Here is a 13,105-nt window from a genome sequence, read left to right on the forward strand (position 1 = left end):
CCTTCTTTAAAGCCTCCAGATCAATAATGAGTTTGTGTTTTTCATGTTTCTCGGAGAAATTTCTTTTTGATTTTATTCCTTTTTGTGTGTGAGTTATCTTTTAATAGGAGAAAGGGTGGGGGGAACACGAAAATCAGAAAGGAGGCTCGCGGAAGAGTCTTTAGCTACTTTCAACAGCTGCAATTGCCTCTAAAGGTCTGAAATAAGCACCTTGACGAATGTATACAACAAGTTGAGCATAGTACTCTTTAAATATATGCGATGCATCAGGTGCGGAGGCTAAAGTTTGAATGATGGCATATTTCCATGTCTAATAGAAATAGGTAAGCAGAATATAAATTGTTATAGTTAAAAAAATTACCTGTCCTTGTTCTGTATATTCTGTTGACCTATTCAAAATATAGTTCATAAATTCGTTTGATTGCGCCATCAACTATATAAACAAATATATTTATTATTTTATTGCTTTTTCCCCATTTTATTATGTTATTACCTGACTACCCCAGGCATGATATGCAATAGCTTGCATAAGTGCAAAAGATGCAACACGAACACTCTCTTCAGGCTGTTTAGCCTCCTTGATTAAACTTGTTAATGTAGAAGGGCGACCTTAAAAGAACATAATCAATTTACACAATACATATCATTTATAAATATTCTTTGTTACCTTGGATACGTTTAAAGATATCCAATGTCAATTTCTCTACATGCTCATTGTCCCCTCTAAACAAACAAAAATATAGGAGATGATTATTATAATCGAGATACACTGCTTATCTCTCTTTTTACCTGACAGAGATCAATTTGGAAAGACTTTGAAGGAAAACTCCCTTAATTGGACCCACGGAAGATTCGTAAATTTCAAAAAACTTTTCCAACAAACTTTGTTGATTTGAAATTTGTTCAAGACCAGCAAGGTGTGAACCGATCAAACCAACTGAAGAAACCGTAACCATCTATTATCGGCATAAACAAAAAATAAGTATTAATATTTCTCACGCATTTAGGATTTTCTTTTATATACCAAAATCTCTGTTTCTGTACTATCGAGACATTTCTCAAGTCTTTCCAAGATATGATACTTGACTGACATTGGTTCAAATTGGATTGTCTAATTGTTCCTATTTAGTTAGTTTTCTTGGGCGAGACAATAGAACGTTGTATAAAATAAGATACAGAAAACCAACCTTATTCTCACCGAGATTTCCAAAGAATTTAATGACAGCACATTTAACTAATGCTACAACCACATCGTTATCATTAGGATTATCTAAAACAGCCGAAATAGATTCCAAAAGATCTGCTTTTTCCAAAAAGACTAGACCGGCTGGAGTAGTTGCAATCTATATGAAATCCTAATAAGCGTCCTGAGCTTTGTATACCCTTATTTTTTTCTGTATTACCTCGTTTAATAATTCAATTGCATTAATCTTGACCAACAAATCCTTCGATTGAAGTTCCTTGGTAAACTCTAACAGAAGTCCCGAATCTTCACTTTTCTTAAAAGTTTCGTCAGATAAGGTGGCTACTTTGATGATTAAATCGTACACTCGGAAACTGATAGTTCCATTTCTAATTGAAAAAAAGAAGTCAATTTCAATTTCTCTTCCTCTACGAAAAATTCCTTACACGCTTAATAGTTGCTTTAACATCATGGTGCAGGTGGGTCCAAAAAATGCCTCTAATCCAGAAGGCATCGATGACATCTTGTAAAGTAATTCGCTGGCTTTGTTGGCGGTTCGGGTATCTTGGAAAGCAATTGAAACTAAAATTAAGGGAAATACATCGGATTCCACCATCATAGCTACGGAAGCGTCAGAAGATAAACATTTAAACACTTGTTGGATAGACAAATAACGAATTTCTGGTGTAAAATGTGTCAGTCCTTGCAGTAAAAAGGGCTTTTTTTTTTGTAAGTGTGTTAGTCAGCAAAAGCATTTTTTCTTTTTTTGTTACTTATTGCACCTTATTCTCTTCAGACATGACATGCTCAAAAGTAAAAGGGGACAAAATCTTTTGAATCAATTCACATAAAACAGCAGTTAATTTATCATCTTCAACAGAGAATCCATGATAAAAGAGACCTAAAGGGACAGCGGACAAGATCTGAACAGATCTTTCCATGGGAAGATTACCTATAATCATGTCAGCACGTTTCCTCTCACCGATTCAAAGTATATTTTTTTTACCTTGCAAAGTGGTTGCAAATGTTTGGAGAACAGCCACCTTCTCGGGCAAAGGAACGGTAGCATTTGGTTGAAGTACTTTGGAAACTTGAACAAGTGGGTTTACTGGAGCTGGAGACATGTTAAAACGCGTAGTTTGAAGAAAGAACAAGAAAAAAAAAAATAGGGGTGGGCAGAGCCTTAATCATACTTCAAATCCAGACAAGCGCATTACGATTAAACGACTTTCTGTAGTTGATGATTTATCGCGAATATGTGTTAATAAGACACACACAATTATCTATAGTAAGCTGCTGCTATGTATGAATCCTCAGTTTGTTGTAAATTAGACCGGTATTAGTAATCATCTCGATTGTTAATTTTTTGTTCACATCCAAGCTACATACCTGATGTACATTTTACCTTCCATGTATCATATAGCCCTCGGGACATCTATTCTATGCATAGGTAGGTTCTTTCATCTGATACCGCTATTGCCCAAATTAGGGAAAATTCTTTACATGAACTCTAGTGACAATACTTTTTTTAATGTCAAGTTGTAATCATTTTTAAGCTTTGGATGTACCAAAATAAAGGGTCGCATGAGATGCATTAAACGGATGATGGCTTACACAGTAACGTGGTCAGCATTCTTTTGATACCATAAGTTATTCATGAGTACCGGATTTTCCCACACTAAATGTGCAGCTCATTATAAACCTGTTGCAAGTTCACACTGATTAGTATTTGTTATAAAATACAGAAAAACTTGTACGTCAGCGTCGCAATGTATTTTGGAGAGCATCATATTAGATATCTAATTGATTTATCAATTACAGCAACAATACAAGCTCTTATCAACATTAATACCAGCTTTTATCACAGTATTTCCTCTAAAGTGGTAAATTAGATGATGGGGTCTATTTTAAAACTCATGGGCCAACCCTATCCTTTTATCCGTTGCAGTAAGAAGGGGGCGAATTGTTAAAAAAACATTAGTTTGTAAGCTTGTAAATAATGCGAAACAATTGGTGATTGTTTTATTGTCAGTAGCGAGACATCAAAATCAAAATAACAGTACTGTCACTTCAATAGGTTCAAAAAACGAACAGATTCAATATCAAGGACGTTAGTTCTATTCAGAATCAAATTATGCGTGCTTATACGTAGCTGACCATGATAACTTCTAAATATGACAACACACTATGACAACTTTAATAGTTTTAATCTAATAAACTTTAAAAGGAGGTTTATTCTTTATATATAGTAGCTGTAAAGATGTTCAATAGTAATATTAGCAACGTGCTCTGAAAAGGTATACAGTAAAGCATCACACGATTTTGTTTTTCGGCTGCATTTAACAACATCGTTGCCGAAGATTCCTGACATGCATTTTACAGAATCACTTGCATAAATTATTTGCCAATGGTACTTGTAACTATCGAAGCAACAAGAAGTTTTATCGATGATATTCTTTGTTTTCTCAATCAGCTACTTTGTTTCCTGTATGTACCCATGCTTAAAGAACCTCAATAACTATTGCAAGCATCAGAGGTACTCAAATACATAAACATACTAAGTAACTAACGTCTAAAATAAAGCATATTTCTTGCAAATATATCAAGCAATTGTCACGCAACCTCATGTAATAATCGCTCGAATTATATATTTAATAACAAAGCTGAAAGTATCCCGGTCTCCTTCATCTAAAAATCCGAGATTATCAAGAAACTTAGACACACGGACATGTATTTATGGGATGTATATTATTATGGTAAGTACGACTAAGTTAGGCTTAAGTCTGCTTATTTTACCCACCTTTTTGCTGGATCGGACACCGACAGCTGTTTAGAATCAAGAATATTTTTATTTTTGATGACAGGTAAAAGAAAATTTGTTTATCAGATGCAAATAAAACAGCGGAATCCGATAACCAGTGTATTATTGTGCGGTGTAATAAATACATGACTAGCGTGTAAAGTATAATGACCTACTTGTGTTTGCCAAAAAAATTAAAAAAAAAGATCTTGATTATAACAGGAAGCATGAGGTGTAAATTCTTGTTTGTATTTCTATATTTCAGTACGATGATGAAAAAAAGCCTAAAAATACGCTATTTCTATATTTATTTAGATAGAGGGCACATTTTCTTATTGTGTCATTATCAATTGGGTGTTGAAGATAGCATTGTTGCACAAGTTCGTGTAATACAAAACTCCTACTACCCTTGAGGGGCCAATCAAATAGTTTCTAACCTTTTTTTGATAAAATGGCCATTTCATAATGATTTTAAAAAGTATTAAAAAGGGCAATAATAACTCGTTAAAGTAGATGGTGCTACATTGGCTTGTACATAAAAGATAAATACATTATAAAATCTGAATTTATTTTTTTCCCCTTTTACCCTTTTCTTTTTATTTTCTTCTTCTCATGGATTTTATCAAAAAATTTTATTTTATAAAGATTTCAAAATCTTCTTCATCCAAAAAATCAATCTTGGACCATCAAAGGTCAATATCACTAAGCAATACGAATAGCGATGAAAGTCTGCTATCTGATTACAGTGACGATGAACAAGCACCAGTGCTGACCTACAGACAACGATCGATCTTAAAGAAATCCAGAAGAAAAACTCAACTTCAAAAGAAAAAATCTTTGGATACATTGTACTTCCAGCAAAAACAAAATGATGATCCATTAGTCCATCTGGCTATTAAAGTACAAGAAAAGAATGATCACGATGTAAAAATTGATCCAAGTAACAGAAAAAGTTTATTATCGAACAACTATCAAGTATCTCAAAAGACCAAATTAAAAGTATGTACGAATTGATTTGTTATCGCTTAATTTATTAAATCAACTTGCAATAGTTAAATAGTAATAACGACTACTCTACACTGTATTCGCCGTTTACGCAAAGGCCCGAAATCATCGAAGATGATTATATACCATTACCCACAGTAACACGAAACTATATAGATCCGCCTCCCGACTCTATAATAGACTCGCTCCCGTATCCGTTTAGGACTCGTCGACCGGTAAAACATAAGATCCAGCAGTATGAGAACGCACTCCCATCGCCGATACCATCTACTGAAAGACTTATTTCAAACCCAAAGAGACACAGCATAGGCAACGGCCAAATGGATAGACTTTTATCTTCCAATCGCAAAAATCATAAAACACCACACACAAACGATTTCTGGTTAATAACAAGACGCAATTCCATATCCATAGAAACTCATATCTCAAAGAAAATGTGCCACTGATAGCATTATCATCATCATAAGTAACTCACACTGAGATTATGTTGCTCTTTTGTAACTTAATGTCAACAAAAACCAGCAAGGGCAAGAAGTAAAAACTTGCCTCTTCCATCAGCCACAAACATAATATACCGCTGGCGGTAGGAGAAATATTTATTAGCAACAAGGCATTTATCCAGAATAAAGACTTGAATTTTTCTAACAGGATAGTTTGAACATAGACAGTAGCAGTTTGATCTACAAAAAGCGATGCCTCTTCAGGAAATCGCGACTTTTTGTATGACAGTAATGAAATCCAGTTTAATTTCTTATTTTGCTGTCATAAATTAAATTTTGAAAAATATCTTTTAACTAAATCCGGTCTCGTCGCACAACCTGTAAGGAACTATAGTTAACAAAAATAAAAATATTCTTTTTAATGAGCAAATTTTATTTATATCACCAACTAATTTATCTTAATATTGTCTTCATTTAACATGCTGTCATGATTGGGCTTTATTACCATAAACTTACATTGACCCCAGGAACTGACACGACATCCGATTATTGCTGATTTCGCCGGGGAAAAAAAGTTTCCTATCATTTCCAGTATTTTATGTCGCTTCACTTCTTCATACTGTCTGAATAAAAGGTTGGAGGAGACAGTTGCTTTACATAATATTCTCTTAAAAACTCGTGTCTTTATCTCTGAGTGCGATTGCGTGCGTAGTACCAGGAGTGTCAAGTGGAACTGAATCATTAATAATCTGTTTCATAAAAGAATGCTTTTCGGAAAATACAACAACAGTGATCAGTCACCGTATGCCTGATCGTAGCACAACAGCGTTCTTTATGGCACTTTATTTAGACATTCAACATATTGACTCTTTTTTTAAAATCATTATTTATTTATTACGACATATCTGACAGCACATTTTTTGGACTAATATAACTTTCATCACATCATTTAAACATGTACTTTACATCTTGACTTATATTTTAATATTGTGATCTCACTGCTTTCAATATCAATTTTTCCACTATTAAAATAGTAAACAAGATATCAACTTGACCTCATGCAAGTCATTGATATATTTTTTTATTAGTGTCAGTTGAAAGTATTGAACGATGGAACATTATTTTAGGAAGCATCTTTTATACAAACTGTACACTCAAAATTTAAAGTCAATCGTCATCGGTCGCTGCATTTATTTATAGTTGGTTTTTATCACTGCATGGGAACTGTGCGATTCGCTTATGACTTAAATATTGTCCATCTCTGAGATTGGTTTTCTTCTTTATTCAAAGTTTGTAGCTTTTCAGTGGCTTCAGGATGTCCGCTGAGAGCTAACTTCGTGTAAATGGACTTTGCCTTCGATTTATCTTGTATAAGCCCATGTCCTCCTATCTCATATAGTAATGCTATGTTAAAATCTATATTACTTTCTTTCATGCTTTCATTGTAGGTCAAAAAACATGTTAAAGCAAGCTGGTAATCATATTCCATATCATATCTATTACAACATATGTCTGCAATATTTAATAGCAAGTCTATACCTCCACCTAATTCTAATGCTTTAAGGTACCATTCAATTGCTTTGGTATAACTTTTTCTTTCGACCATTCCTTGCTCATAAATATTTCCAAGAGTAGCACAGGCGATATAATTGCCTTTTTCTGCAGACTTCTCTAACCAATATACTCCCTTTTCTGGGCTAAACGCCGGATTTGTATTATCCGATCCTAGATGCAATGCCGCGATACCATAATAGGCAAATGAGTACTGTCTTTTCTTTCCAATGATCATTGTATCCCAAAACACGAGCTGTTGAAAGAGTTTTTTCTCTTGATCAGAAACATGTTGCATTTCTTTAGAAAATAAAACTGGAGAAATTGGGCCAATGGCTGTAGCTTTTTTTAAGCTTTCCATAAGCTTAAAAGGTATTTGGCTTAGATCCACTTCAAAATTCAAATTTCCAAACAAACAAGGTGTTTCATCAGCGATTTGTCTACTTGTAGTGTTATCATCTCTGACGACTTTTTCATAAAAAGAAAGGGCCTTATTACGATCTTTCTTTCCATACATTCCTGTGCGATGTGAATGGGCAAGTTGCAATGCACTGTTCGTCCACCCATTATTTGCAGCCTTTTTGAGCCAAGTCGAAGTAAGTTTGAAATTTTTTTCAGCGCCTTCTTCTCCTTCAGAATAAATCATACCCATCATATATTGTGCCACATTGTTTTCATATTCTGATGCAGCCCTGTTAAAATAACCAATGGCTTTTCGTGCGTCAGATTTGGCCAAACCAAATCCCATAAGGTTAAATATTGCAGCAAAAACCAAACCGTATTCGTTGTTGTAAACTGATGCTTTTTCGAACTGATCCAATGCGTTTGTCAAATTACCATTATTCATATCATGGATTCCTTTCTGAATAAAACGGTCGCCAGGATCAGGAAAGTCTATTCCAAAGCAGGACACTTAAGTTTCGATAATTTTTTTTATGTAACAGATACATGCGGATGATAGTTACCCTGTAGTTTGTATTTAATTTGCATCATTTTAAGAATAAAAAGACAGAAGAAGAAAAAGAAAAAAAAAGGGGCGGGATACTTAACCTATTTTTAACGAAGATAAATATTGAACGGATCTTAGTTTCAAATTGCATAGAGTGTGCTGTGGTAACGCAGTCATATAAACGTTTTGAATAATGTACTACATTATAGAATATGTCCTACATTGATTAATTAACAATTTTTCTTACCTCTAATGCTTGTTCCGAGGTAATAGTTTGGCTTCATGATTGAGAAAATAGGCTTTGAAATCTCCGGGTAACATTGTAAAAGGAAAACAAAAATATTGGATGGTGACATTAGATACGTCGTGAATGACTAATGATGATGGAAAGTTAAACTAATCGATTATGCTACTTTTTGAAGAAAGACAGTATTTTCAAAAAAAACACGGAGACAATTAAACTACCTGACAGATAACTCTTCAAAATTGTTCATTTTTATACTCATTAAGAAAAAAATACATTGAGTCACTTTTCTTATTCCCGGGTTTTAGCACAATTTTTTTTTATTCTGAACAGATTGGATGATATATGTGTGCATTATCAAAACTATTAGCAGTTTTAAAGGTACGCAAAACAAAGCATGATTACGGAGAACAATTTTTGCTTTCTTCTTCTTCAGAAGGTTCACCCTCTCGTTTTGTTTTCATTGTCTTGATCTCGTTTATAGATTCTTGAGATAGGGGAGCACCGTTTTTAATTGTCGCTTTATGGTATTCTACAGCCAAATCCATATCAAATTTACCTTTGTAACCATTAAAATACATTGTCCCAATGTAAAAAAAATCCATTGGACAGTATTTTAAAGCTTCTCCTAAGAAGTATTCAAAGGTTTCAGTCATGTCTTCTTTCACTAGTCCTAATACAGACAGATAGAACCCTCCGATTTTATAGAACGCAGAATGGTCTCCGAGATCTGCTGCTTTCGTAAACCAAAGCATAGCTTCTTTGTAATCTTTTTCCACAACTTCTCCATTGAAAAAAAATAATCCGATTTCTGTGTATGCATTTACAGAACCATTTTTTCCAGCTCGTTTTAACCAGTATATGGATTTTTCTAGATCAGAAGAAAGATAACGGTTACCCCGCAAATACATGCCAGCAAGGCTACGCTGAGCCTTAACGACTGCTGTCGATTTTCGATGTGTCAATTGTTCCCAAAAACTCATTGCCATACGCGGGTCACTATCAAGAGAACTAAAAAGACGAGCAAATTCCACCGGTCCATGAGCTCCCATATCTGGAATTTCTGCTGTTCTTTCAAATTCTTCTACTACATCTACCATCTCTACTACAAAATCTTTATTTCCAAATAGGTAAAGCATACCATCTTCAACAGGCTCGTTGTCATTATCATCCTTTTTAGCTATCTTTTCTAATATTAAGGCAGACATTATGGTAGCGTGGTCAACATATACTAACGCTACCGTTAACATAGCACAGGTCCAACCATTTTTCGCAGCCAATTTCATCCACCTAAACCCTTCTTTAACATTTTCATCGACATGGAGATCGCCTGACATATATAAACATCCTAAAAGATATTGTGCAACGCAGTTATTCCATAAAGATGATGCCTTTGTCCAATAAGCCAGAGATTTTTGTGGATCTCGTTTAACTGATCCATAAGCAATAAAATTGAATATACCAACAAAAAGGAGTCCATACTCATTATCGTAAGATGAAGCCTTTTCAAAGCATTTTAAAGCCTCATCATACTTTTCATTATTCATAAAAGTAATTCCTTTGCACAGTTCTTGATCACCTGGTTCAGGAAAGTCTATTTTATAATAGTTGAAAAAAAAAATTGGAAGTCTATAAGCAGAGTTTAAGGACCAAAGTATACCTTTTAATTTATAAAGAACAGTTACACGCTGAATTTTTTCGTAAACTCGTTTCGGTGCACGAGACAAATTAGCTAAATAATCGATACGTTATACTTCTGTTGTAGGTTGAAAAGGGTTCAGCTTACCATCTAGGATTTTACGAAAGCTTGTCATTGTATAATTCAAGTAAATCAAAGAAACAAAAACACCTTTGGTTACTTCCAGGTTTCAAATTTTTAAGTAATCAAGTTTCTTGTGTCCAACGCCCAAAAAACAGAAACAAATAACCTGTATGCAGGATTTTCTTGTTTTGAGATATTAGCATGACCTCTGGGGTTTCCTGCCTACTTTATTTTTGTTTTTTCAAAGCAAGATAGAAAGTAATCAGGTTTTTCAGATCTTTATTGCCAATAAGACTGTATTGTAATAACCGTCCTCAGTCAATCCGGTTTCTTTTGCAAGTCTAACAATACATTCTCTCACGGTGATTAATAACAAGACTTTTTTTTTTTTTTTTTTTTTTTTTTTTTTTTTTTTTTTTTTTTTTTTTTTTGGGCGGGGAGGAGACATACTGGTGATGAACACATATAGTATGACTACAAAAAATACAGGAGTAAATCATACCATATGACATCTCAAACTACTTATTCATTATTGGACCTAAAACACAACTCTTCCGAAAAATACAAGTTTAATCCCTTTTTAGAATTTAATACTCATCAAATTATTACCAAAGTACAAACATGATTAAATTAAAAGGTACGTTTTATTTTTAGTTTGAATTGCATCAGTGATGTTATCTGGAAGTTTTCTTACCCTTGTTTTTCGAAGAGCCCCCTTGGTTGGCAAGACCCTTAAGTTTTGGATTACTTTATTGATGAATGCTTCTTTCTCATCTTGGTAGATGCACTTATCTCCATTAATGTATAAAGCCCCTATAAGGAACTGTGCAACACGATTATTCCACAAGAAAGATGCCTTCGTCTAATAAGTTAGTGACTGTTGGGGATTCCTTTCCGCAGAACCATAAGCGATAAATTTAAATATGACGGCAAAAAGTAGCCCATATTCATTACTGTAAGATGAAGACTTTTCAAAGCATTCAAATGCTTCGTCATACTTTTCATCGTTCATAAAAGCAATACCATTACACACTTCTTAATCACCTGGCTCAGGGAAATCTATCGCATTTGAGTTTTAAGAATCAAGGCTTTGGAGTGTATCAGAACATATATTTACCTTTTAATTTGTAAAGAACAGTCTTTTCGTAACCTTGGTTCATCGCAATAGACCAAGTTTCTAAGTATTTGACGAGTGTTAGACTTTGTAATCTACCATAAAAAGCCGCATCTCTTACGTGATATTTGTTGTACAATGCTTGCCATTCTAACAGGTGCAGGTAAACTAAATGAAGAAAAGGGATTTCGGCGTGGTTCATCAGAAGTTTATCCAGGCAAAAGTTTTTTGTCAGCACTGTAAACAATAACCTGACCATGTTTCAATAAAGTGAAAAACTTAATGATCTGTCTTCATCAAGCATAAGTCTACGGAAAAAAAGCATACTTAATGAATTGTTACGTTATGATGTAAACAAATAAAGTTTTAAGCAAGAATTGCGATGGCGTAATACCCGGAACCTGTTTTACGTGCATAAGCAGATTATGTCAGCGAAACCTTATGCATTTCAATTTAATTATAGAAAAGGAGGCTCATAATATCCCATAACAAAACAAACAGCCCCTAAAAATAAGTACATTCCGTAACACACAGCCAGAATATCATCTCTCCATTCACCACCGTAGATTTTTAAGGGCCTAAAATTAGAATAGGCATTTTTCTGTGTTGTTGATTGGCTCAAATAAAAATACTTTGTGTAATTTGTGTTATTTCAAAATAAACCTTCCTTTGAAGATTTAGGGTCCTATAACGAGGGACTTTTGTGTAATTGAAAAAAAAAAAAATAGACATAAACATATTTATTAAAAGGATTAAAAGGGAAAACTTATACAAAATTCTTTGAATTTTTTTTTAATTACTGGATGTTTTTGATCGGCCAGTAAGAACCAAATTTGAAAATATTGATGATATCTAAATGTATCATCAACTTGCTTATAAGCATTTAATACACCCTCCACCTCGAGTTCAGCTTGTGATATCACCATCTTGGTGTTGTCAACTTGTGCTAGCAGGTAGCCTCTTTCTAGAGTTCGCTCATTTAGTTCTACTAGCAATACATTGGACCATTGAACGATACTCGCAAATGATTTCGGATGGCCTGAGTTAAGTAAATCATTACTATTGGGAATACGTTTAAATACAGCCAAGCAGCCTTCTGTTATTTTTTTGTAATTTGGGTCAGTATTGTCGATAAATTCTCGTGAGCCACCCAAAAGATTGAGGTAAAACATTGACTCGTTAGTTTGAATAAAAGACATCACATCTTCTGTCGTTTTTTCCCGGATACCATCTTTATTCAGCCACGAACCGCCTTCAAGAACATGCCGCACCATAGATTGTTTAGCAAATTTTAGCCCAACGTCCCTGGAAGGATTCAGCTTATTGGTGTAGGTGATATGCTCCCTAATGTGCTTGCTAAACTTTTATCCTTTTTCGGTCTTATATTGCAACACTGTTCCAAATCGACGTATATCTTCCGGAATGTGTGTCAATAAATGAACTTCGACTTTTCCTACATACGCATTATGACCAGGAATATTACGATTCAGATCATAGTGGTGAAGTGCATTGATAAAATCCTTGATAGCCAATTTGACAGTTGTTATGTATTCGTTCAGATCAGCCTTCATCTCCCTTACAAAAAGTAATGAGCATAACTTTCCGAGATGAACAAACAAAGCTGTAATATCCCTCAAGACTGTCTCGTCCGAAAAATACTTCATAAGCACAATAGGAAGAATTTGGACAAGCACTTTGAAGTCTCTACCCAAAAAAAGAGCCACAATGTCTCAACTGTCTTGTAAATTTTCTTGACAAGCCCATGCCACCTTCTTGATACTGATCAATCGTTTCTGAAAGTCGGTTTAATATTACGGTTTAATTTTTCAATACTGTCTTTACTAGATCAACGACTAAATATTTACTGATTCCAAGCAAAATCGCGTGAAGAACCTCCACCGGAGTGTCTTTTACTGGATCGTATGCTTGCAATTCAAATAATTTGTCCGTCTTTCTATGCTTAAAACATAGACCTTTAGCAGAAAGACTTTCTCCGGTTTTGGGTGCATTCTGTATAATCGTGTTTCAACGGGAATCCGAGGCTGCATTCAAATATT

At 34.3% G+C, this 13,105-nt stretch overlaps 5 protein-coding genes across 5 annotated transcripts; 1 reads left to right on the plus strand and 4 right to left on the minus strand.

Moving 5' to 3' along the window:
• Positions 1-160: 160 nt before the first annotated feature.
• On the minus strand, positions 161-2,307 carry EV154DRAFT_562851 (26S proteasome non-ATPase regulatory subunit 5; the record flags this gene model as incomplete). Its single annotated transcript, XM_051605748.1, has 11 exons — positions 161-310; positions 362-433; positions 494-609; positions 668-723; positions 790-956; positions 1,025-1,111; positions 1,188-1,343; positions 1,404-1,572; positions 1,630-1,901; positions 1,966-2,135; positions 2,190-2,307. 11 exons carry the CDS (start codon positions 2,305-2,307, stop codon positions 161-163), a joined length of 1,533 nt encoding a protein of 510 aa, XP_051458405.1.
• Positions 2,308-4,563: 2,256 nt separating this feature from the next.
• Positions 4,564-5,877, plus strand: EV154DRAFT_506550 (uncharacterized protein). Its single transcript, XM_051601295.1, has 2 exons — positions 4,564-4,982; positions 5,036-5,877. The coding sequence occupies exons 1-2, from the start codon at positions 4,596-4,598 to the stop codon at positions 5,432-5,434; spliced, it is 786 nt and encodes a 261-aa protein (XP_051458406.1). The 5' UTR covers positions 4,564-4,595; the 3' UTR covers positions 5,435-5,877.
• Positions 5,878-6,442: 565 nt separating this feature from the next.
• Positions 6,443-7,967, minus strand: EV154DRAFT_506552 (uncharacterized protein). Its single transcript, XM_051601296.1, has one exon. The coding sequence runs from the start codon at positions 7,824-7,826 to the stop codon at positions 6,666-6,668; it is 1,161 nt and encodes a 386-aa protein (XP_051458407.1). The 5' UTR covers positions 7,827-7,967; the 3' UTR covers positions 6,443-6,665.
• A 556-nt stretch (positions 7,968-8,523) lies between these two features.
• On the minus strand, positions 8,524-10,172 carry EV154DRAFT_206422 (uncharacterized protein). The gene is made up of 3 exons (XM_051594364.1): positions 9,959-10,172; positions 9,833-9,904; positions 8,524-9,766 (listed from the first exon to the last, which is right to left on the minus strand). Exons 1-3 carry the CDS (start codon positions 9,984-9,986, stop codon positions 8,574-8,576), a joined length of 1,293 nt encoding a protein of 430 aa, XP_051458408.1. The 5' UTR covers positions 9,987-10,172; the 3' UTR covers positions 8,524-8,573.
• A 798-nt stretch (positions 10,173-10,970) lies between these two features.
• Positions 10,971-12,619, minus strand: EV154DRAFT_562855 (uncharacterized protein; the record flags this gene model as incomplete). Its single annotated transcript, XM_051605749.1, has 6 exons — positions 10,971-10,993; positions 11,052-11,111; positions 11,170-11,216; positions 11,567-11,679; positions 11,849-12,392; positions 12,510-12,619. 6 exons carry the CDS (start codon positions 12,617-12,619, stop codon positions 10,971-10,973), a joined length of 897 nt encoding a protein of 298 aa, XP_051458409.1.
• Positions 12,620-13,105: the final 486 nt, after the last annotated feature.

This window comes from Mucor mucedo (genome assembly GCF_025094135.1).
Source record: "Mucor mucedo strain NRRL 3635 chromosome Unknown EV154scaffold_38, whole genome shotgun sequence".
NCBI classification, from domain to species: Eukaryota; Fungi; Mucoromycota; class Mucoromycetes; order Mucorales; family Mucoraceae; genus Mucor; species Mucor mucedo.